The 25,449-nt window shown below is 43.0% G+C and overlaps 1 protein-coding gene across 8 annotated transcripts in view; it reads right to left on the bottom strand.

Annotated features, from left to right (window-relative positions):
* The window catches only part of LOC117666722 (myosin-10-like), a 76,683-nt gene that overhangs the window by 34,004 nt on the left and 17,230 nt on the right, over positions 1-25,449 (bottom strand). For 3 of the 8 annotated variants that reach the window (XR_015733689.1, XM_087891832.1, XM_087891830.1), the window contains exons 3-24: positions 25,224-25,380; positions 24,402-24,429; positions 23,418-23,520; positions 22,366-22,392; positions 21,608-21,700; positions 18,075-18,138; positions 17,322-17,420; positions 16,073-16,216; positions 13,861-13,956; positions 12,689-12,807; positions 12,382-12,534; positions 11,267-11,440; positions 10,725-10,898; positions 10,150-10,264; positions 7,796-7,989; positions 5,892-6,013; positions 5,400-5,469; positions 5,117-5,277; positions 3,925-4,033; positions 2,567-2,698; positions 1,348-1,554; positions 124-261 (exon numbers count right to left, since the gene is read on the bottom strand). Coding sequence is in view for 7 of the 8 variants with exons in the window: in XM_087891832.1 (XP_087747958.1) it covers positions 124-261; positions 1,348-1,554; positions 2,567-2,698; positions 3,925-4,033; positions 5,117-5,277; positions 5,400-5,469; positions 5,892-6,013; positions 7,796-7,989; positions 10,150-10,264; positions 10,725-10,898; positions 11,267-11,440; positions 12,382-12,534; positions 12,689-12,807; positions 13,861-13,956; positions 16,073-16,216; positions 17,322-17,420; positions 18,075-18,138; positions 21,608-21,700; positions 22,366-22,392; positions 23,418-23,520; positions 24,402-24,429; positions 25,224-25,380 (2,679 nt within the window). In the remaining variant the exon portion in view is untranslated. Of the gene's footprint in view, positions 1-123; positions 262-1,347; positions 1,555-2,566; positions 2,699-3,924; positions 4,034-5,116; positions 5,278-5,399; positions 5,470-5,891; positions 6,014-7,795; positions 7,990-10,149; positions 10,265-10,724; positions 10,899-11,266; positions 11,441-12,381; positions 12,535-12,688; positions 12,808-13,860; positions 13,957-16,072; positions 16,217-17,321; positions 17,421-18,074; positions 18,139-21,607; positions 21,701-21,851; positions 21,873-22,365; positions 22,393-23,417; positions 23,521-24,401; positions 24,430-25,223; positions 25,381-25,449 lie in introns of all 8 variants that reach the window. The other 5 variants (XM_087891835.1, XM_087891833.1, XM_087891836.1 and 2 more) reach the window with 2 other exon arrangements.

Raw genomic sequence — 25,449 nt, 5'->3', positions numbered from 1 at the left:
CCAAACATAGTTTGGATGACCAAAGATAGGCCTCATATTTTATGAGGAGAGCCCACATAACAGAAAGCACACTCCAGCACATATTTATTTCCCTTCATGGCAAAATGGAACGTCCACACTCACTTTATGCAACTTTGAATTTTGGTCTTCGAGCACCAGCAGATCTTCTTCCATCTTTTTCAGCTTGGCTTCTGTGCTGACTTTCTCCAGCTGCAGCTTTTGTCGAGCAGCCTCTTCTTCCTCCAGTTGCTCTTCAAGGTCCTAAAGACACCCAATGAGACACCCAATGGATCAAAAGGATGGCGACGCTTCTGAATCCAGTACTGGGTTTTTCTAGATAAACAGCAATCTTAGTAGATCTTTCTAAACTTGTGGTGGTATTTATTCCATTGGAAAGCTAGAATCACATTGTGTTACTGCCTCTTCTCAATGAGCGACCTCCAAATGTGTTCGACTCACATTTTTAAAATCCTCCGGCCAAAATAGTTATTGGCCATTATTAGCTGAGGATTGTTGGAGTTTAGTACAACATACATTTGGAAAGCATCAGGCTGGGGAAAACTGGATTAGAGTATAGGACAGGGGTCAGCAACCTGCGGCTCTGGAGCCGCATGTTGCTCTTTCACCCCTCTGCTGTGGCTCCATCACTCAAAATATGCATCACAACCGCCAATGTGTGACACCCGCCGGCACACAATTTATTGAGCTTTTCAACCCCCGATAGGCCAACCATGGATAAATCCAAGAAAAGAAAAGTTTCAGAAGAAAACAGAACGTTTAATTCAACTACATATGCTAGTTTTGTGGCCGCTCAAGAAATAGTCAGGCACGGGAAGGGTTTTGTGGCTCCTGGTGTTTTCTTTTCTGTGGGAAACGGGTCCAAATGGCTCATTGAGTGTTTAAGGTTGCAGATCCCTGGTATAGGACAAAATCTGGTTTAAAATCTTGCTTAATCCTAAATTCAGTGGGCAACTATGAAACAGTTTTTCTACCTAACCTCACAGCACTTGTGAAGATATAGCAGATAAGCTATGAACTTCACCATGTTCTTTTGAAGAAAATGTCATTAATATCCCACAAAACTTATCTAAACAAATATTTTTTGTCACCTTCTCAGAAAGGGCCCTGAACCAAACAAAAGTTTCTAGGAAGAAAGTTTCAGGTGCCCAATGCCAGCATGAAAGAAATCCCTCTGTTATGTAATGAATGATCTATATAAGATTATGGCTGTATGTGCTGATTTATTTTGCTACTGGACGGCTGACTTCTGAATCAAATTTACAAAATCAGACAGGACTAGCGTCTTCTATGACTGCACCTCTTTTTTAGCCCACATGGTTTCCATACCTGAACATGCTGTTGCATCTTCTTCTTGTCTCCCTGTAGCTGCTGGCATCGCTCTTCCTCCTCTTCCACCCGTGACTCCAACTCATGCAGGATGTCCTCCAGTTCTTGCTTCCGAGCTGCCAGCCGAGCCCGCATCTCCTCGGCTTCAGCAAACAGCTCCGTCTCAGCCTGCAGCTGCTCAGCCAGGATGGCTTTCTCCTCTGAGAGCTGACACAAAAGTAGGATCAAGAGAACCAAGCATGAGGTTTGTGAAAGCTCTACTCAGGGGTGAAATGCTCTCGGTTGGGACCGGATCGCCTGATCCGGTAGCGATGCAGGCGGGTGGTTCGGAGAACCGGTAGCAAAAATCCCTGCCCCTCCCCCAATTGCCCAGCTGAGCTGCGCAATCATCAGAGGCTTTTTTATTATTTTTAAAAGCATTTTTTCTACAACCTCTTCAGCCAAAAAAATGCTTTAAAAGTGAAAAAAAAAGCCTCTGATGATCGCGCGGCTCAGCTGGGATTGTCAGAGCCTTTTAGAAAAAATGCTTTTAAAAGGCTCTGATGATCCCAGCTGAGTTGCCTGATCGTCAAGAGCCTTTTAAAAGCATTTTTTTAACAACCTCTTCGGCCGAAGAGGTTGTAGAAAAAATGCTTTTAAAAGTTTAAAAAAAAAAGTTGGCCACGCCCACCCAGTCACATTACCCTATCACCAAGCCACACCCACAGAACCAGTAGTAACAAATTTTACATTTCACCACTGCTCCATTGTGGACATAAGTCAAGGGCTACATGTAAACTGGAAATGCTGCATGGAAAATCAAGCTAGTGTGCTGCTACCATCTTAGAGAGTCCTTTCAGAAGATGCTGGAAAGAGAGTCTTTGGAGTACAGGCCCTGGGACAGAGGTAGGCTGAGAAAATGGAACATAACTCTCCAATGATGAGGGCTGATTGAGAAGGAAAGGAAGGTGAGCAATCAAGATCAGGGATAATTAAAGTAATTAGCAGAACGGAGCAGAGGCTCAAGGCAGAATGCTAGTGAGAAGTTTCCTGGCAAACCAAAAGAAACTTAGAACAGCTCAGCGAACTGAAGAGAAAGAAAGTGAGAAGGGCATAAGAAGAACAATCTCACAGATCAAGACGAAAAGAGACAAAGGAATGGATAAGAACTCCAACTGTAGGAAGACAACAATTGTGTGCTGGAGGGAAGTATGGCTGGTTCTCAATTATTCCTATTTACCTGTTGATATTTGTTTTCTAGTTCCTTAAGGTCCAGTTGGGTTTTTGTGTGCTTCTCTTGGACTTTCTGTAGTTCTACTGCCTTCGCTTGCATCACCTCATCCTGGCGTGTCACCTGCAACAAGGGCTTCACCTGGAAAACAAACATACAGTAAGTGTTGAGGAAACAAAACTGAGGGACGTTGTGCAAAATTTCAGTCTTGTATGCTATCCCATCAAAGATGACACCAGCCAGAGCATAGAAAAACTCAAAAGAGTAGTGCAAGATTGGAAGATGTGGAGAGATCTGGCCCACAGAATCACTAAGAGTCAGACATGACTGAATGGATATCTTCATCATCATCATGCTATCCCAAGCTTATTTCTTTTCTGACTAAATTTCATGACCAGAAGGGGTCAAGGAAGTAGCAGAAGGGCGGGGAACTGTGCAAAACTGTGCTTTTATACCATGACTTTTCCAAGGATTTCATTGGTTTTCCCCCAAACTGGGTTTCCACTGCCTCCTTCTGAGATTTTTTTCTAACTTCCCAGTCTAGAATTGTTCCCTTCTATTCAATCTGTGAAAGGAGAAAATAATCCTGTCCCAGGAACCTTATATTTGGGGGGAATGATTTGTGGCTCTATAAGATGTTCAGTCTGCTTCAATTTAGTAGAAGTGAAATAGCTAGCACAATGTCCCATCCAACAATCCATCCATCCATTCTTCTATCCATCCATCCATCCATCCTTCTATCCATCCATCCATCCATTCTTCTATCTATCCATCCATCCATCCATCCATCCATCCATCCATCCATCCATCCATTCTTCTATCCATTCATCCATCCATCCATCCTTCTATCCATCCATCCTTCTATCCATCCATCCATCCATCCATCCTTCTATCCATCCATCCATCCATCCATCCTTCCATCCATCCATCCTTCTATCCATCCATCCATCCATCCTTCTATCCATCCATCCATCCATCCATCCATCCTTCTATCCATCCATCCATCCATCCATCCATTCTTCTATCCATTCATCCATCCATCCATCCTTCTATCCATCCATCCATCCATTCTTCTATCCATCCATCCATCCATCCATTCTTCTATCCATCCATCCATTCTTCTGCCCATCCATCCATCCATCCATCCATCCATCCTTCTATCCATCCATCCATCCATTCTTCTATCCATCCATCCATCCATCCATCCATCCATCCATCCATCCATCGTTTAGAAGCCACTCAAGATGCTTTTTAGAAATCCAGACATTCTTGTCTCCTTTCCCACTTTTCAACACCCAATCTTGCAATGATACGATCTCCTATCTAGCAACAGATGTCCCTCTGCAGATCTAACCACCTTGACTCACCTTGGTAAACAGGCGCCACCACTGCCAATGGCGCAGTTTGAGGTAGGCTGCACAGTTGCGTTGCATAACTTTGAGGGCACTCATCTGCTGCTGCTTTTTCATGAAAGCTCTAGGAGATGAGGGGGGAAAGACCATCCATGATTCTCATGATTACCACACTGACAGCCATGTTTAGGAAGTTAAATGTGCCTGTGCTGGGACTACAACATTCCTTGCCTCCCTCCTTTACCAAAAGAAAAAGCCCATATAATTTATATTTTATACAGGCTGAAGATTTTAAAAAAGAAAAGGGGAGAGGAACCCAATGGGGATACGATATAGGGAGAATTAAATCTACTACGGGTAATGCTTGACGTGACTGTAATGGAACCTGCCTGTCACAGTTATAAATTGTGACCGTTATAAATTGGGTCACCCATATGAACAACTCTATTTTATGTCCTTTTTTGCAATGGTTGTTAAGTGAGCCCACCCCCCCCCTGTCATTAAGCAAACCAAACTTCAGTATGGGCCAATTTTGCTGAAAGCCAGAAGTAAACGCTGGTTTTCTGCAAAAATGTCATAAAATATGATCATGTGACCATAGGATGCTGCAAATGGTGAAAGTGTGAGCCGGCTGCCAGCACCTGACATGTAGTCACATGACTGAGGGGGTGTGGCCAACAGAACTTTGGAACTAGGTTGTAATTACCCCCAGGGAGGTCTGTTGTAACTTCAAACATTTACTGAGTGACCAGTTGTGAAGTCAAGGGCTACATGTATATCTGTTAAGTTATTGATTATGGATTATTACAAAAGAGAATTTTATCTTTTAGGTGATAGTTCTATCATGTCTTTTTTAGGAAATCAGGAAACTGTGAGTTTTCAGATGCTACCAAACCTATTTATTTATTAAATTTATATGCTGCCCATCTCACCAGAGGCAACTCTAGGCAGCTTACAGTCATTCAAACTTCAAATAACTTAATAGGTACTGCCAATGGTTAGAGCTTCTCCCCCAACTTCATGCCTATGATGCTCCTAGTTCAGTTTCCTATTTAAAAAGTAATCAAGTAACAAGGCAGGGAGAAGTCATAATCTGAAAGTTTAGGAAGATGGACTCTGTCAACATTGGGAAGTCTATTTTAGATCCTTCTGTCCATGCTTTTAGATCCAGGTCATAATTCAAACTTAGTCCCTGCTTTGTGCTCACTTGCGAGCTAGGTATCCTCTGGCCGCTGCCTGGAAGGACACGATTATATCCGTAATCTTCAGATCTCGTTCCTCTTCCAGGTGAGCCAAAACACCAGCCCGGAAGAAGATCTTACTCTGGCCAATACGGTAAAGATTAGGATCCAGCTCCAAAGCCTTGATCTGGAACGACAAAAGAGCAGAAGAAGAGAAGAGGATGAGGCACCCACTCAAACCACTCTGGGAGTGAACTTGTTTTAGCCCAAGTTGCCTTGCTGGTTCTAGCAAGCAAACCTCACACGTACCATACGCTCACAGGCCTGTTTTCCATCCATGAAGCCTTTGGGAATGGCATTTGGTGTCAGGATCTCGTATCTGTTGAGGAGTATGGGAAAAAACAATGTTGCTTTTCGACCTTTAGCCACACTGCATACAATTCATTTCTATTCCTTTGGTTTTTAATTTCATCCTTCCCACAGAGTTGAGCAGTTCGTCTTCCATTTTAAAAGTCACAACAGCTACTATTTTTGGGCTGCGAGACAGCAACTGCCTGAAAGTCAGTGAGGTTGGACTTCAGTCTATCTTTCCCTGGTCCAAATCCAATATTTTAAACCTTCACTCTGGCACAAAGGAAAATATGAGATACTCAGGGCTGAGTATCAAATGGAAGTCACAAATGGCATCTCCAAACTCTAAAAGCACTAAGGCTGACGATAAAACCCTAAAAGATCGAGAACTCTTTTGGTCTTCCTGCATATGTCTCCTTTTGCTGAGGATCTATCACCAAAATGGCATACCTTTGGCGGAATTCCTGAAAGATAATGCGATTGGGGAATCCCTGGCGGCAGATGCGAATTCCCTCAAGGACTCCATTGCAACGCAGCTGGTCCAGTACAAGATGTGGCTCCAGTTTTCCAGCCTGTAACAGGTGTCAAGGGAAGGACGTGTGAGAAAAGGAGCCACAACAGGATCTGTCCCTGAAGAGTCTGGATGGGAATTCCTTAGCACTCTAAAGTCAGCCACTAACAATATCGCTTCTTATGTTTATTGTCAACTTTTTTACAGATAGCTCAAGGCGTGCTGCTCACATTCATAACAATTTTGTGAGATAAATGAGGCTGAAGATACATGGCTGATTAATTCTGTAGAGTGGCACGGCTGAGTGAGACTTCGGCCCTAGGCTTCCTTTGATTCAAATTCAATATTCTCATATTATATCACCTACATTCTTTTACGCTCTCAGGACACACACAATAGCTTTCAATACAAAACACACTTATCTTCCTCATAATTTTCTTCATACAATCAGGCTGACTAATTTTTTCACCTGCAATATATTTTTCTCACGGAGTAGAGTGCTATCAAGGGCTGAATATAGGTAGTCCTTGACTTATGACAGGTTACTTAGTGACTGAACCTACAACAGGCTTCCCGGGGGAGAGAGGGGACACTTACAATCCAGATCCAACAGCCATCTCCCCCTCATGGTCATACGACTGCATCTCAATTACTCAATATTTTGTGGTCACATGACCCCATTTTATAACAGTTTTGCCAAAATCCAGCATTTACTTCCGATTTGCAGCAAAACTGCCCCTTAACATACATTGGCTAGGTTAACACTGCATTCACTTAACAGCCACCGCAAAAAAGGTCAGGAAATTGTGTCCGTCATTTGGGTGACCTGTTTTACGATTGTCACAACTTACAACCATGATGGGCAGGTACCATTATGGTTGTAAGTCGAGGATTACCTGTACTCTCCTGTTACATAGACATGTGAAGCTTTTTCTTGGTTAAGATATGGTGTTGTTAGCTCAGGGATGGGCAATTAATTTTCCAAGGGTCACATGAGAAACTGGGACTGTTAGTCCACAATACTCCTAACAGTGTGGGCAATTAACCAGTGGAACAGCTTGCCTCCAGAAATCGTGGGCACTCCATCATTGGAGGTTTCTAAAAAGAGAATAGACAGTCACTTATCTGAAATGGTATAGGTTCTCCTGCTTGAGTAGAGGCTGGATTATAAAACCTCCAAGATCCTTTCCAGATTATTCTATTCTATTCTATTCTATTCTATTCTATTCTATTCTATTCTATTCTATTCTATTCTATTCTACTCTACATACTCTACTCTACTCTACTCTACCTACTCTACCCTACCCTAACCTACCCTACCCTATCCCCATCACCATCCCACTATAGCTTTGGGGTGAATGGGTCACTAGAAGTGACATGATAGTAGTCTTTCAATACCTAAGGGGCTGCCACAAAGAAGAGAGGATCGATCTATTCTCCAGAGCACCTGAAGGAGGACAAGAAGCAATGGATGGAAATTAATCAAAGAGAGATTCAACCTAAAAATAAGGAAAAATTTGTGACAATTAGAACAATCAGTCAGTGGAAGAGCTTGCCTTCACAAGTTCTGGGTGCTCCAACCCTGGAGATTTTTAAGAAGAGACTGGACAGCCATTTGTCTGAAATGGTATACGGTCTCCTGCTTGAGCAGGGGGCTGGACTAGAAGACCTCCAAGGTCCCTTCCAACTCTGTTATTCTGTATCTTGATGAAGAAAAGCCTTCACATGTTGGTGTAACAGGGGAGATCTTAAGGTCTTTTGATATGTCTAAGAAATAGGAATGGTCAATATCTTTCATGGCTTCCTTCATACAATGAATGAATGAATCCCAGCCCCCACTCACTCTTTTCTCATGGTTGGGTATGATGCATCGCACAAAGTTGGGATTGGTGTTGCGCAAGGTTGACATAAGTTTGGAGAGTGACTCCTTATACAGCTGTCCTACAGTCCGGAACATTCCTTTCTTTGTCTTGTAGGAGGCGCCAAAGGCCAGGTCTCCCATCCCGCTTACTTGGTCCAGACCCACAATTCGATCCACTAGGGAGAAGGGGGAAAAAAGGCTTTTGATCTCTCCATTCTATTCCCCACTTTGAAATTCCAAAAACATGTGTACTTCCTCAGTTTCCAATCTCCATCTCAAGTAAACATACATCTATGGGAGTTATCCTGTGAGGAGCAGAAGTTATCCAATTATCGAACTATATTGCATTTAAAACTGAAAGACTAGATAGGAGATGCAAATAGTTTGGATGGGGGTGGGGCAGCATGGGCACATCAAACCCTCCCAGTACTCCTTTGCAACTTCCAGAATGAGTGAAAAGATTGGAGTGTTTAAAACAGTGTTTTTCAACCTGGGCAAATTTAAGAACACTACACTTGATCTTAGCCAAAAGGTCAAGAAGCAATGGCAACTTTAAGATTTGCGAATTTCAACTCCCAAAATTCCCCAGGCAGTTTTGCTAACTGGGGAATTCTGGGAGTTGAAGTTCATGCATCTTAACGGTTGGGAAACACAGACTTAAAGCATCAGGCACCCCATAAGCACTACAAATATCTAATATTTTGGCCAAAAATATTAGTGCCACCCATTTTGGTGATATCATAACATTCCCAGTTGCAACCTCTTCCTTTTAGGGACTTTTCTTTTTTAAGTATGGCCTTGAGAGAGTCCAGTCCTGTAAGATTCCCAAGCAAGCTCCTTTAAAAATTTTGGACAGACGCCTACTTACCTGTCTCCATTTCTGAAGAATTTAAATTGTAAGCAACATGGAAACTAACATGTTGTAAATATTATTCGGCAGTAAGGAATAGTACCTGGTTCTCTCAGTAGCACCTGGTTCTTAGTACTAATAAATCATTAATCTGCCACTACAAACTGCATGCAGAATTGCTATTTTCATTCTACACTAGCAGATTAGGGGATATTGTATTTTTTGTGTGTGTTTATGACTTACCAAAATAGCAATGAATAGAGAAAACCTTCCTCCATCATTTAAGAAACTATACATACTGAATTACATGATCAAACTTTCTCCAGTAGGAAAAACAAGAAATAAACATTGGGAAACAAGGCAAGATTGCAGGTAGTCTTCGACTTACGACCATTTGTTTAATGACCAGAGTTACCAAGGCGTTGAAAAAAGTGATTTACAATCTCACACTTATAATCTTTGCAGCATTCCGATGATCACATGATCCAAATTCAGGTACTTGGCAACTGGCATATGTTTATGATTGTTCCAGGGTCATGTAATTGTCATTTGTGACTTTCCCAGTAAAGTACTTCTGACAAGCAAAGTCAATGGGGAAAGCTGGATTTGTTTAATGACCACTTAACAACTCCAATGATTCATTTAAGAACTGTGGCAAAAAAGGATGTAAAAATTGGGTGCAATTCACTTAACAATTGCCTTCCTTTAGCAATGGAAATTCTGGTCCCATTTATAGTCGTAAATCAAGGACTGCCTGTACAAATCAATGATAAAAAGTTCTTAAATATCCATTCATGAAATATCCTCATCTAAAAGTGACTTTAAAAAGTGCAGGAAACAGAGTTTTGAATAAAGAAAGACAAGGGTCTGCTTTAGCCAAGCAGCTCGGTCAAAAGAAGAGAGAGTGGAGAAAGATTTGGAAATTTAACTCTCAAGTTCATTAACAATTTTTAAATGGCCTTTCTAAGGCACCTTAACTTGAGGTTCATCCCTGTTTAAGTGAATGGGATTTAGCTCTGTATTTATTCAGCAAATTAAATCCCAAATTAAGACGAACCGATGCATGTCTCACTGTTTCCTAGGATAGACCTGTCACCTTTCTGACCACATGCAGGCATGTCTTGCATGTTGAAAGGAAGAAACGTACTTTCGGCTGGAACCTGAGATGCCACGGCATAGCTGTCAAAGAAATAAACCTTCTGTATATTCTGGATCTCTGGCGACAGGACAGGACAGAAGAGGCAAGTGGAGAGAAGGGAAGGATAAGGTTTCACAAGATCATCCATTACAGGACAGAAGTGGAACAAGAAAGAAGAAAAGAAAGACAGCAAATAGCAAAGTGGTTAGTATCAGCAGTGACAGAGATTTTCATGCACGAGAAGTCATGTTCACATACAATACAATCAGCAGGCTATCCTTATTAACAGGCAACAAATATTATGAAGGCGAGCAGATGCAGGTTACAGCAGGATTTCAACCCTCTTACCATCTTTCCACAATTCAGCAGTAAACTTGTCCGTGCTCTGATGAAGAAGAGTGGCCACATTGTCATTCAAAGGGTCCATATTTTTCATTAGCCACTCATCCGCTTTGTAGTCAACCTTTCAATGAAAACAGGGAGAGAAGGAAGACGAGAAAGGATCAAAAGGTTAAACGACGTCAGAACCATTTGTAGCAAATCCATCTGGTCTTAGGCCTCCACTTGCGACCTTTTGTTTAGTGACCGTTCGAATTTATGACAGTGCTGAAGAAAGCGACTTGCAATCATTCCTCGCACTTACGACCATTGCAGCATATCTGTGGTCAGATTCTTTGAGTGGAAATTTAATTTGAAAGCCTCAGCTATCATAATAAGCTATCAAACATTTTTCTTAGTTGCCAACATTAGAGAATTTCAATGTTGGGTCCTCAGCTGTGATAGACTACAACTGCCCATGGCTGCTTCTTTCAAATAATAACAAGTCATAGTTCAATACACCTGAAAAGTCCCAGTTTGGGAAAGGCAGTAAGCATGGATGTGCCAGTGAAAAGGGAAGGGAGACAACAGAAGTTGCAACTTACCCTGCCGGCATAATGGATGATGCAGAAGTCAGCTTTATCCCGCAGCTGCCGGGGTTTCTGGAATTTGGGATGGGACCCTTGCTCCTGGGAAACTTTTTCCACAAAGCTCTTATCGGTGGCTTTAGGGAACCAGCACTCTTCATCTAGCAGAGCCAACAGACCTGGAGGGTTTGCCTGGAAGAAAGCGAGATAGACCGAAACCATTAGCAAGATTCCAAGGGCTGTAGGTAACTTGGTCAGGGCATGGGAGAAAATGGGTTACAAAAGGAACAGCAACTGCATCGTGCCTAAGACATTAGGCAAATAATTGTCTTCCACTGTGGGTTATTTAGAGATAACATAGAAGTTTATGATCCAAGTTAAAGATCTGATCTTAACTCCCACCCCAAAGAACTGTCAGAGAAGACCATTCCACCAGCAAGGACAAATGCAATAAAGAGGTGCAACAACCAAGAAAGAGGAGAAGGTTCTCTGAAGAGCTGGAGGCCATCTTTCCTTGGCCCTCCAAATGTAACAACTACACAGCATTCCAGATCACTCACTGGTCTCTCAATGAGATCGATGCAGGGTTGAAGGTCCAAGCCAAAGTCAATGAAATTCCACTCAATGCCTTCTCGCTGGTATTCCTCCTGCTCTAGCACAAACATGGTGTGGTTGAAGAGCTGCTGGAGCTTTTCATTGGTGTAGTTGATGCAGAGCTGTTCAAAGGAGTTCAGCTGCAGAAGGGAGACAGCGGGAGAAAAGAAAACATTCACAGGGGGTTCAACATTTGATGAATTTTACTGTGTTTTCTTCCTGTGAATCTATTGACATGTCAAGATAAGCCTCTTTGTTATTCACCCTATCAGTAAAGTTTACTGGGTGAACTGGCCCAGGATAAGGATATCAAGGAAGCTGCAGAAAAACAGAAAATTCCTTGATTATTACAGTTGAGTATGTATTCTATGTAATCTATGTTCTTCTTGCTTTTTACAACACTGGCATTAATCCTTTCCTTCGTAAGACACTGTTTATTTAATTATTATGAGTTGCCTAGAGTTTGCTGAGAGTCAGGCAACATACAAGTTTAATTTTTTATTACATCCACAAAAGTATGACATACATTTATGTATTTATTTATTATTAAATTTATATTGCCGCCTATTCGCCCATGACATCCCAGCTGCCAGTTCTTTAGCTGGTGTTGTCTTTCATTTGCATTGAGTTCTTTCCAAGAACTTAGAATGTCATAATGCATTAGAATAGTATACTGTATGTATAAGTCCATCTAAAAAAATGACAGATGGAAATTTTATCAAAGTGCAAATTTTCTAAATGTCATCCAAGATTGCCTTAATTTTCAATTCTGATTTTCAGAGCTTGATACTTCTCCAATTCTTTTCTGTTCTATTATTCTCTGGTATTATCACATCAATTGCCCTTTACCCTCAGAATCTTCTTTTGTTGGAGGTGTTACTTGGAACCCTGACAGTTTCAGCTGAAACTTATGGGTTTAGTTAAAGAGAAGATCAACAACACAATTTGAAGGAAAGGATTGAAAGCAGTTCTGCAGATGAACCATATTCAACCATAATAAATACATGTAATAAATATTCATCGGGAAGTGAAAATGGAAGAGAACCACACCAGATTTTGTGTCTAGCAGATCTCCCCTCACCTGAAATATTTCAAAACCAGCAATATCCAAAATGCCGATGAAAGACGCCCCCTGGCGCTTGGTACGATCCAACGCACGGTTGATTCGATGCACAAGCCAGCGGAAGAGTCGCTCATAGGTAGCTTTGGCCAATGCTTCCACAGCAAAGTCAGCCTAGGAAGGGAAGGTCGAGATCAAAACGGACTCATCTTGGCCCATATATTCCATACATAATTATTATTTATCTTGGCAAGCCCTCCTTCAAGGGTTCTTCAGGACCACCCATCAACCACTGTGACTGTCAGCCACAGTCATCACCGACACTGACCTGCTCTTTCGTCTGTGCCTTCTGCACGTAGTCTCGGCCGACTTTGATGCGTGGGGTAAGGATGGCACGGGTGAACTCTGTGACATTCATGCCCAGGAGGTGGCAGAGTTTTTGAGCAGCTGCAAAGGCACAAAAGAGACCAATAAGAGCCGCCCTTTGTCAGGTCATTTCTCACCAGCTTTCTTTTCAATTCCATATCCCCCACTCCCTTCTCCCTTTCAAAAAACAGCTCCTGGCCCACAGGAATGTTTGACCTAGCCCACCTAGCCACAGAAACCTGAATTTTCATATGGTGATTACTGTGAAACTTAATTTTGAAATACTCTTTCTTAGAGCCAACATGGAAATCAATATCTTATACCAATAAAACAAAAATAGTTCCCCCTACACAAGATCCCATTATATCTTCTACAGCTAAGACTCCTAAATAAAAAGATAGTATGAGTTCTGATCACAGCCAAGTGCTTACAGTCAGTCTTTGCTTAACAACCAGTTGCTTAGTGACTGTTCAAAGTTATGACAGACGTTCCCAGAACTACTTATGACCCAGTTCTGGATTTCCGAGACTGCATCTCCCCCCCATCAGCTAAATGATTGTGATGACTTATGACCATAATTCTGGGCTCAACTGCCGTCATAAAAGGAGGTCTATCTGTGCTTCAGTGGTGGGTTCCTCCCAGTTTGGGCCGGTTCGGCCGAGCCGGTAGCGGTGACGATATGACGTCACGGAACCGGTTCTCTTTATTAGGGAGCTGGAGGGTACCCGTCCCCCCGCATTATTCTTACCTTTTATTTGGCCCCACCCCCAATCTATTGCTGCCTCCCGAGTCCTAGCTGATCGGCTAGAAGAAAAAAAACTGTTTAAACTCTTGCCGCGGGTTTCAAAGGGCCGCCCTACAGCTGATCAGTATTAAAAGGCAGTGTGGTGGTAGACTGGCGCCTCCAAAAACAAATGAGTAGACCGGTACAGCTCTGCAAGTAGTTAAAAGCCTGGTAGACTAGTACCTCTGCTAAATCCTAAAGAATTGTCACATGATCATCAAGCCACGCCCACAAAATAAGCCACGCCCACAGAATCGGTAGTAAAAAAATTTAGAACCCACCCCTGCTCTGCTTGCTAGCATTTCTGAAAAGTCAGCGGTTTCTCAAGTAAAGCTACTAATCTGAAATACCTGTGTTATCCGGCATGGAGGCCTGATCTGTATTCCTCTCTTTACGGAAGACAACGTTGCCAAACTGCAGCACAGCTGAGACCATCCGCAGCATACCTGTGTGGAAGGATGACCCTTAGCAAAACCACAAGTCTGCATTTTGCAAACAACCCTATTCAAACTCATCCCTTCAAACAGATTTAGCATAAAGTGCAACGCAAAACATAAGAATACATTTCATCACATAGTGCATTGCAACCAGCCTCTTTACCCAAGTGAGAACAAGAATAAAGCTACAAGGTATTTTAAAGACGCTTGCTCTGTTACCTTTCTCCACTGCCCTCATAATTCTAAATAATTTTAATTTTTGGATTAATGAAACATGTATGGCTTGACGTTCACTGCAGCAGGCTGGGACTGCAACAACTTACAAGCAGCATTCAAAACATTTCAAACCCAAAGATCATCATAAGAGCCACACCCTTTACAACATTGTCATTTTTCTTACTGTTTTAATATTGTATTAATTGTCTTAATGTTATAGTAAAATAGTAAGAGAAATCACAATGCTCTAAAGTTTCTACGCAGTAAAGAAATTGGGGTACATATTCTTTATCTCAGATGTTCCTTCAAATTTAAGCTTCTTTCTCTTCCTTTACTACATGAAGGAGCATTACTGGAATTACAATAAAAAAAATACATGAAGGAGCATTACTGGAATTACAATAAAAAAACAAATCACTACATTCACTACAGTGTAAACATTGCTTAAAATGGAACTGTGAAGTTAAAAGCAATGCTAAAACTTCTTATTGCAGAAATGGCCTTTATAAACAACTTCAACAACACTTTAGGAATATTAATTAGATGTACACATAAGAAAATTGGAGATAAAGATTTGCCAGTGGATGGATATTACATTTTTACTCTGCTTGTGAATATCCAAAGGGATTTAAGATCAGTGCAGTCCAATAATAAATAGGAAGTTTTCCAACTTGTTCTCGTTTATTGCGGCAGGTAACACAATGTTCCTAACAACATTTAATATCTACTCAAGTGAAATTACCTAAACAATTACATGTTACTTTTAAAATATTTTTATATCTACTGGTCATTTCAAACATATAGTGGTTAAAACTATTCTAGGTCATGGTCCCCTTAGCTCATCAACCCTTATTTCATATACTTTGTGCCTTACTCTTGACTCCTGTCTCTTCAGTTTTCTTAGTAAGATGTCAGAAGTGATTTGCCATTGTCTGCTTCCTAGAGCTAAGAGTGGGTGACTGGCCCAAAATCACCCAGCTGGCTTCATGCCTAAAATGGGACTAGAACTCATCATCTCTCCGTTTCTAGCCTGGTGCCTTAAGTACTTCAGCAAACTGGTTCTCTATTTCACATTACAAAGTTATACAGTAATGGATGGTAATACTAGTCCTCGACTTACAACAGTTTGTTTAATGACCGTTTAAAGTTACAATGGCACTGTTTTTTTCCACTTATAACTATTTTTCACAGGGACCACCTTTGTAGCATACTCATTAACGTGATCAAAATTCAGATGCTTGACATCTGGTTCATACTTATGACCTGTGTCCCAAAGTCATGTAATCCCCTTTTGCAACCTTCTGACAAGCAAAGTCGATGGGGAAGCCAGATTCACTTAACAACCGGATTACTAATTTATCGACTACAGTGATTCCCTTAACAACTTTGGCAAGAAAAGTCGTAAAATGGGGGCAAAACTCACTTGACAACTGTCTCACTTAACAGAATCTCCTCCCATCCCCCACTTCCCACTTATGACTGCATGACTGTAACTTCGTTGCTTGTATCCTTACGATTTATTTTGATATTGTTTCCAAATATGATTTGATTGCTTACTTGTACCCTATGACTATCATTAAGTGTTGTACCTTATGATTCTTGACAAATTTATCTTTTCTTTTTATGTACACTGAGAGCATATGCACCAAAGAAAAATTCCTTGTGTGTCCAATCACACTTGGCCAATGAAGAATTCTATATCTATCTAAATTTTGGGTTCAATTGTAGTTGTAAGTTAAGGACTACCTGTATATTTTTGTATCAAATATTTTATTCTAAGTCACTTAATTGAAAGCACATCATAAATAAAACTATGACCACAACCATAAATGGAATGTTAAGTCAGATACTTCCTTAATTGCAACCAGGATACGGCAGATATATGCACATGCATAAAAGAGTGACTCACAATGTATCTCCTCATGTGAAAAGCCCATGATACGCATGGATTCCATAGTCTCATGGAAGATCTCCTTATCCTGCTGTCCAGGGATGGGCAGGTACCCATTCGACAGAAAGCGATACTGATTGAATGGCTCCAGCAACAGCTCTCCTACAGGGGCATGAAATAAAGCATGTTACAGGGACCACCAGAAGGTCCCTGAATACAAATTTAATAAACAAAATTTACAGCACTTATATGGCTGCCTATCTCAACAATGACTCTAGATGGCGCACAACAGCCCATAAAATATAGTTAAAAACAAAGGTGCCTCCCCCTCTGGCGCCAGAGCAAAGGACCTCCTAGCTCAATGTTTGAGGAAGAATCTCACAAGGATAGGGATCCCTCTGATCTCATGTGGGAACCTGATCCAAAGAGCTGAAATGGACATCAAGAAGGCCCTCAGAATGGCAACATTTAAGAAGGGAGACCTGGAGGGTTCCAAAACCTATATAATCGGGCAAGATACTTCAGAGAGAGATGGTCCCGCAGGTAACCTAACTCTGTGCCTTGTAGGGCTTTAAAAGTGATAACCAGCACCTTGGAACTGCACACCGAAAGCAACTGGAAGCAGGGAAGCTCACGCAGCAGTGGGTGTTATTTGGTTGAAGTGTAGAGCACCCAAAATTGCACACTGCTTCATTTTAGACCAGTTTTAGTTCTGGATAGTCTTCAAGGGCAGCTCCATGTAGTGTCATTGCAGTAATTCAACAGGAGGTAACGAAAGCATTGGTGACACTTTTTTAATCATGTTGTTGTCCAGGGGGCAATACACTATTAGGAATCATCAGATGGGCACAACATTTGAGATGGACTAGAGTCTGCTTTGACAGAGCAAGATTCAGGAGGTTTAAAGATCAGCCAGGGTGCTTTAGATTTCTGTTAAGGTTTAAGATTCCCTTTTTACTTTATAAACCCCATGCACAAAATGTTTGGTTCCACCCAAAGGGACAGTGGTGGGCCACTGTACACTTCTGTGTGCAATGTGTACACTTTTGACATTACAGCTGACTACCGTCACTTGTTTTCATTGGTTAGGACTTTCTTTCTAGTGAGTTATTTCCAGTCAGGTTAGTCAAAAAGTTTCTGAGTATTGTTATTTCTGTCTTTAGCACCAATCAATTCATTATCCTTCAGTTTTATTGCTAGTCTTAAGAGCAGGAAACTAAGCCACAGGATTTCTATGATGCTTGGGAAACTAAAGGGACAAACTCACCTCTTGTGTGTTCACCAGCACCTACTAAGAGTTGATAAAAAACATGGAAGGTTCGCTCATCCTTGGCCTGGCGAATGGCGCGGGACTTTTCCAAAAGATCTGGGACACTCTGAGTTAAGGATGGCACGTATGGACTATTTCTTTCTCCTTAGGCATCTAGGCCCATCAAGGCTTGTCAATCATCCCACCTGGATCCTTCTGCCCCTAGGGGACTTCTAATACTTTGGATCAGACACCTGATATTTTTGCCATCAGGAATGTTCATGCTCAGAATCTGATGCCCAATCAAACTCAAATTCTATCTGTCTAGAACAGGGGTGTCAAACTTAAGGCCTGGGGCCTGGAACCAGTCTGCGGGGTGCTTAAAACTGGCCCATGGGGCTGCCCTGGAAACAGCAAAGGACCGGCCCACAGTGCCTCTGCCAGCGAAAACGGAGCTCTGGAGGGCTGTGTGCAGTCCTCCTGAGCTCTGTTTTCGCCAGCCGAGGGTTGCAGGAGGTTGTCTCAGCCAAAAACGGAGTTCAGGAGCCCGTTTTCACTGGCAGAGCACTCGGGCCGCCACAGGTGCCCCAGACACGAGTGACATCGAGCTGGCCACGCCCACCTGGCCACGCCCCCCCCCACCCTGAGGTCAAACACAACCCTGATGCGGCCCTCAATGAAATCAAATTTGACGCTCCTGGTCTAGAGAACTGGGCCTGAGATCTCCCATGGCCCAAACTTACAACTTCTATTCTCTAACAACAAGGATACACGTCTCTATATTGGCTCCAACAATGTAGCCGGCTACATCAAAATTAATCCGAATAAATTTACCCTGCGGGTAGAAAAATAGATAGGAAAATGAGGTATCAATCAGAAGAATGGTGTGGCTGATACAGAAAAATTGTTCGGTATTTTAAATATTTTTTTTAGTTGCCAGTGAACCGCAGAAGCTGGAAACAGATTCCTCTGGTCAATTGAGTTAGCAATGAATCTTTTCTAAATAGGAAGAGTAGAAACCATTCACCACAAAAACAAGAAAAGCTAACAGAAAGTAATAATACAGTGGAATGTGAAGCTCACTCTTCTGCCTTTCATCTATGAGGAAGAGAAAACCTTTGTATTTTTCTTTCTTTTGAAAGGAGTGGCTAAAAACCAAAAGCATTTCTCAAAAAAATACAAAAGGAAGCTGAAAAAAAAAGACTTTCACCAACAAAACTGGTTTTTCTTCTGAAGGAAGTATGGAGTTTGTTGGCATAGGATTTCAAAAAGGCATTTATTTATTTTGCCCTTTCTAAAGAATGGACTCAAAGAAATGGTACATGAAAGTTTAAGGCTATATTTAAAAGGGGCTGCAAGCATAACCTTTTAAGGCTCTTTTTTTTGTACTTTGAAGTATTTAAAGGAACAAAGTAACAGTAACAGAGTTGAAACAGACCTTGGAGGTCATCTAGTCCAACCCCAATTACGCAGGAGACCTATACTAGGGATTCGGACCGCCGACCTTTCTGATCGTCAAGCTCAGCATCTTAGCCACTGAACCACCTAGGGAGCCGCAGCTGAAGCCGCCCACTGCACCATTAAATTGTTTCATGCCAAAACATCAGGGAAGTTTTTCACTGGAGGGTAAAGGGCAAAAATGAGTGCAATACAAGTAGTCCCTATTTAATGTTCGCTTGTTCAGTGACTGTTTGAAGTTACAACAGTTGTAACAGAGCAGTACAAGGTTATGACTGGTCCTCGTAGTTGCAGCCAATGCAGCATTCCCCCGTCGCTATTGTGGTTCAGGTACTTGGCAACCAGCCTGCAATTGTGATGTTGCAGTGTCGAGTGGTCATGTGACTGTCATTTGCAACCTTCACTGCTAGCTTCCAACTAGCAAAGTCAGTGGGGAAACCAGCAGAAGGTTGCAAAGATATTGTGATCACACATGACTCACCTAAAGACGGCAACTGGGATTGCCATCGTAATTTAGTGCAGTCACATGACATCACACCTTATGCCTATGTCGCTTAGCAATGGAGTTTCCGATCTCGATTCAAACTATCTGTACTAAAGTCCCATTTTACCCAAGGGTGGGCTTCAAAAATTTTAGCAAGGGGTTCTCTGCCCGGTTGCTGGTGGGTATGGGCATGGTTGGCATGGCCTAGTCGGCCTCCTGCAGCACAGTGGGGGGACATTTTTGCCCTCCCCGGGCTCCAAAGGCTTTCCTCGAGCCTCTGGGAGGGCAAAAACGGCATTCCCAGGCTCCTGAAGCCCTCTGGAGGCCGGTTTCCGGCCTTCCCGAACTTCCAGTAGGCCTGTTTTTTGCCCTCCAGTAGGCCTGTTTTTTGCCCTCTGCGAATGCCCTGCACTTACCTGCACCCAAAACGGGCCGCGTTGGGATTCGTGGGAAGGGAGGGGCGGGGTGGGTGGGGCAGGGCAGAGCCAGCCAGGAGTGGTATTTAGGGGTTCTCTGAACTGCACAGAATCTTAGCTGGAGGTTCTCCCAAACCCCTGCAAATCCCCAGCAGCCCATCCCCGATTTTACCCCTTGCCCCTTTTTGCATGATAATGCAAAAAACATTAAAAATAAATAAAGTTACTCCATCCTCTTGAATGCTATCATTATACACGGTCATATCCCTCGCAGTCATGACCAAGGGCAGCCCTTAGGCCGAAGGTTTGTCCAGCATTGTAACTGGGCAGCCCATTCTTAATTTATGTTTGAGGAGGAGTTGCTGGAAGCTAATAACCAAACCAAACCAAAGAACAGTATCTTGGCCTGCTTCCTGTCCTTCAGATCTTCTCATCAAACGAGCCGGATGTTAACGCTGCCTCTTTGAACAAAGTGGCTGCACAGCTTAACTTTTTTTTTTTTCCCTTCCGAAACAGAAAGATGATTTTTTTTTAAAAAAATCCAGATTTACTAACATGAGATGATCTACTTTCAAACTTAGAATCCCTTTGGCAAACTTCTGTAACTAGTTTTTTTACTCAGTGTGAGGTAGGGCATTTTACTGGGGGCAACCCAACACCCAGTGGTGGGTTGTCCCCAGTTCGGACCGGTTCACAAGAACCAGTAGTAAAACCGGCAGGAGGCACCGCCCACCGCTCTGGATGTCGTCATTGGTGATCTGCGCATGCGCAGAAGCAAACCACGTATGCAAACGAAGCGATCCCATTGTGAACTGGTAAGTAGAACCCACCCCTGATAACACCCCAACTGAATGTTGTCAATCCTGAAGTGATCATGGCCAAGGCCATCTTGGGGGCTCCAGGGCTGCCATACAACAGAGGGAGGGGGGAAATAGTTAGATGGGCTTTTGTAGCCAAAACAATAAAACTTTCCTGTGGAAACCCAAGGTGGCTCGCCGGAGGAGGGGCAAAGTAACCAAGCAACTGGTGAGCTCCTGGAATGGACAGTATGACTTGGGGGAGAAAAGGGAAAACTTTTACTTTTAATTAGGTGAAAGCTGCAGGAGCTTTTAGAGTTGGCTATTAGAGTTGGCTTTCACCAGTTGTGCCAATATGATATACCCAATAAAACTGTTCTTTGAGGAACCTGCCTGCCTCGGAGTTCTAATTTCTATAGGTGCATTACTTGGAACACTGACAAATGTCTTGTATCACAGCTCCCATCTCTACAATGCATTTCCCATGTTGGCTGGGGAATTCTGGGAAGTTGAAGTCCACACATCTTCAGCTTGCCTAGTTGCTGTATACAAACTTTTTCCACTTTGGTGCCTTGCAAATGTGTTGGACAATATTTCAACTCCCAGCCAGCTAGGGAATTATTGGAATTGTGTTCCGACACATTTGAAATAGGGGAAGAGTGAAGGAGCTTAACAGATTTCAACATGAGAGATTATCTTATAAAAAAAGATATCCTTATAACTGTTTGGCAGCTTTTGCCACTTGTAATAGTTGTGTGAGAAGCAATCTTAGCCTGAAGATAGGGAGACCACACACACATATGAGGTGACAGAGTAATTTGTTTAAGAAGGGTACAAACCACCCATCAGAACAGTGTTTCTCAACTTTGGCAACTTTAAGATGGATGGACTTCAACTCTGAGCATTCTGGGAGTTGAAGTCCACCCATCTTAAAGTTGCCAAGGCTGAGAAATACTGCATTAGAACAACTGGGGTTTGATGTCCCAGATCTGAAAATATTTTCCACTGCTCAGGAAGATGCTATCTTCTGTCTTAAATCCAGGGCTCAACTGGTCTGAAATTGGAAGCTGCTAAACAGGATTCTCATTCCACAGATTTCTGAGGTAGATGACTGGGTGGGAGGGGATTTCTCCATCCATGAAGACTTACGAATCGTGAGGAATTGTCATTTTTCACTGTTTTTGCATTGCCGAAGGCTTCCAAGATAGGGTTGGCTTGCAGTAACTGATGCTCCAGTTCTCCCTAGAAGAAGGAAAAGGAGGGACGGAGGATGGAAAAGGAGTTAGCAGCAATCTATGCAGGCCTCTGGCCTCACAAAGCTTTTGGGCCGAGGAAGTGCTCAAAGAAACTCCAGGGTCAGCCAGGGGGGAAGCTGTTTCCAAAAATTACTCACGTAGGAAGCAGGGCTGGAAGTCTATGGAGGTTGGGATGGGGATGACATCACAAAAAATACAATGGGAAGGCAGAGCAGGGAGCAAGACAGGGGAAACAAAAACAAATCAAAGGGTTAAATTAGACGGTGAACAATACAATGAGAACGCAACCACAATAACGTAAGGACATAAACTGGGGACCAGCACAACAGAAAAGGGGAGGAATAGGAGATCCCCAACACCTGGCTTCCTTTCCCAGCCCCCCCCCCCCCGAAATCCCCTGAACCATGTTTTTTTTTCCCCTCAGCAAATGCGGCATCGTAACTCTGGTGAGGAAAGGGGTTCAAGGAAGCGACTCTGGCAACAAGCAAAGTGTGCAACTGATGAGAAAAGCATTTGAAGAGCAATTCTAAGTATAGGTGGGACCAGGAGCAGCAGCCAGTGGTAGGGACCCGCAATCAGCACTGGAGGATGGGGGTGAAGGGTGGGGAGGTGGGGAAGCTGGCATCTCAGCAGCATGCATCCGAGTCTTGCCTGTTTGGTTTCATTGAGGAACTCCAGCTGAGGCAGCAAGACAACAGAGGGGGTATTAATATCATCTTCCATATGGGAACAAACACACACACACACACACACTTGTAGAATCTGTACCAAGACTGTCAATTAGGCACAGACAAGGGGAAAAGATGGCTTTTCGTGCAATCAGAGAAGGGAAGCACCAAAGGGAAAAATGAGGAATCAACACATTTCACGCAGGACGTTCCAGGGCTGAATGTCAGACAGTTTTGAGCCCCAGTACAGGTGAGGAGAGGGGTTCAGATTGGCCAACAGTTCCTTTGGGACATCTTTGTGAAATGACAGGGAGAAAGAAACCCTTCATGATTCTAGATGGCCTCAGATAATAATCTCCTTTGAAAGGAGATGGCTAGAATAACTGGAGCCTAAGTTCTTCCCCTAGGGTTGTGTCCACAAGATGCAAGAATATTCAAGAGAAGACCACTCAGGTGTCCTAGGAGATCTAGTGGGCCCCTGCCGTTGAACTCTTAAGATTGGGAGGAAGCAACCAAAAGGGCCCCGAAACTATACAGGGGAAGAAAAGTATAATAAATGGCTGGCAACTGATTGAAAGGAATGACGTGAAAAGGCAAGCAAGGACTCATTTCCTTCAACAAAGGACACAATAATGTTAATTCAAACCCAACACTGTCTCTCAATCCTGCCTGGGTGGGTGCCACAGGCTTGGTAGCCAAATTCCATATGGGCAGACAGTGGGTGTATTGAGTGACAGAAGAGAGGGAAGTACTTTTGCATGCTTTTGAAAGGCTCTTCAGGGGATCACCTTTTCACACATGCCAAGGCCATCCTCTGGTATTTGGAAGAGCTTCCAGACTGGCCCAGGTTCAAATTAGATGCTGGGTTACTTCCTAGGCATGAGATGGGGGGGCTCATTGGCTCCGTTTCAGGAATACAAAACCAGAGCTGGCAAAGAGGTCACACCAGTCTGCCATGCCCTTTCTGTGTTGGCAACGCAAGGGAGAGCAGGCGACTGCTGCTGTGTCTGAAGCTGGATGTGGCCCCACACTCACCGGCGCATTATGGTCCTTCCGGGCTTTATGAGATGAAGCCACATGTGCTAAGTACTGGATCACTTTCTTCGTGTTCTCTGTTTTGCCAGCACCTGACTCTCCTCTGCAGAGAACAGACATCAGATGAGAAAACAAATGGATCCCACTCTCACCTCTCCTTCTCAGGGCCAAACTTAGAGCTGTGGTTTCCACGAAGAGAGAATCAAGTTCACGATCTTACTTTCTGAATTCTGAATTTTTGCTTTCCAAACCTCTCCCATCAGCAGTATCCTATCAAAAAGTTATGGATGGGAACCAGCAGGTCCTTGGCTCCAATTCCATCATGGTCCCAAACTCACTAGGAACAACATTACAGTAATAATACTAAAAACTATCATGGAAACTGGTGTGAAAAGTGGTTGGACGTAGAATATGGATAGTCCTGATCAAGAGTAGCCTTTCTCTAGTCAAAGTTGTTCAACTTTTCTAATTTAGAAAAGGGTAAGGAAAAAAATGGATATATCTTTTCCCAATTATGTAAACTGGGAATTTTAATCCCAGCACATTTGGAGGGCACTGAGTTGCTGAAAGGAGAAGGCAGCTATACATGGTTTTTGCTTAATTGTTGATTCATGTTCAGTGAGATCAACTTCACAGCTTCCATCACAGGTTAGAGCAACATTTGTTACAAGGGGTGGATTGGGGGAAGGGAAACAAATAAATTCTTTCCAATATGAAGGGAACAGGAATAAAGCTGGCATTTGGCAAGTGACTTTTTTGAGACTGCAGGATTGTTTAAACTGGCTTTTGTACAATATTTCTTACAGGACTAAAGCAGCAGACTGCTTTTTCTCTAAGTACAATTGCATGCAATGCAATGAAGGGCTGGCTCTTTGGGCTACCAAGTTTTTAGAGTCCCTGGTAACATCCATACAGAAGGATTTTCACTCTCTCTCCTCTGAGCATCTCCTTCTACAGCCTCTCCCCGCTGCAAGCAATACTCACGTGCATAAGATCGACTGATCCTCTCGATCTGACGGGGACAGAAAGAGAAAAAAGAATCAGATCAAAATTGTTTGTTCCCGTTTCCTGAAGACCATTTCCCTCCGCAAGAGGGCACCAGAAACACACATGCAATCCATCCATCCACCAGCCGCAAAATGCTAGCCTTCATCAGCTCCCCTATCTCTAGCTATCTGCCCACTCTATCCATGATACACCCTAAAATTACACATTCTTCTCCTTTCTGCTTCAGTCTGGAATGGGGAACTCTTTAAACTTTTGCATTCACAGCTCCCCTGCCCCCTTTACTTCTCACACCCATGTGGGTAGCCTAATTTTAAATAAGTGGACGTACTTCCTAGAGCAGAGGTCTCCAACCTTGGCAACTTTAAGACTTGTGGACTTCAACTCCCAGAACTGCTCAGCCAGCTTTGCTGGCTGAGGAATTCTGGGAGTTGAAGTCCACGTGTCTTAAAGTTGTTAAGGTTGGAGACCCCTGTCCTAAAAAGCAAGAAGGTAAAATGAAGAGGGGGATGGCTGAAACAAAAAATTGAAAGGGCCATTTAAGGTTTGTTTTTTTCCCAGACCCACTCAAATCCTCTCTCTTATTCTCTCTTGTTTTCCTCACACCACATTTCAAGACTTGGAATTGAAGCATCTTCAATTCTGGAATTGAGACAGAGGTTTGCAGAAGGCTTTTGAAATTAGGCTGAGGGCAGCAATAGAACCAGGCGCAGCCCTCTGAGCTTCCTGGGTTGTACTTTGTCCACTCTTGATGTACAGTAAAGCCCCCCACCCCACCCCCACCCTTTGGGGAGTGTGTACCTTGCAGCATGCTTCGGTAGGCCGTCTCAGAGATGGCATAAATGTGAGGCGGCATCTCATGACGTTTCTTGCCCCGATACATCTCCACTATCTGTTCTGTGTAGATGGGCAAATTCTTGTAAGGGTTGATGACCACACAGAAGAGCCCTGAGTATGTCTGCCATTTGGAGGGAAGACAGAAAGTCACATCAGAACAGCCTCCCCAATATGGCTGCAGTTCCTTTTT

The sequence above is a fragment of the Pantherophis guttatus genome, chromosome 4, assembly GCF_059756535.1.
Source record: "Pantherophis guttatus breed Tessera chromosome 4, ASM5975653v1, whole genome shotgun sequence".
In the NCBI taxonomy this organism is placed as follows: domain Eukaryota; kingdom Metazoa; phylum Chordata; class Lepidosauria; order Squamata; family Colubridae; genus Pantherophis; species Pantherophis guttatus.
This window is presented reverse-complemented; position numbering and strand designations above follow the sequence as displayed.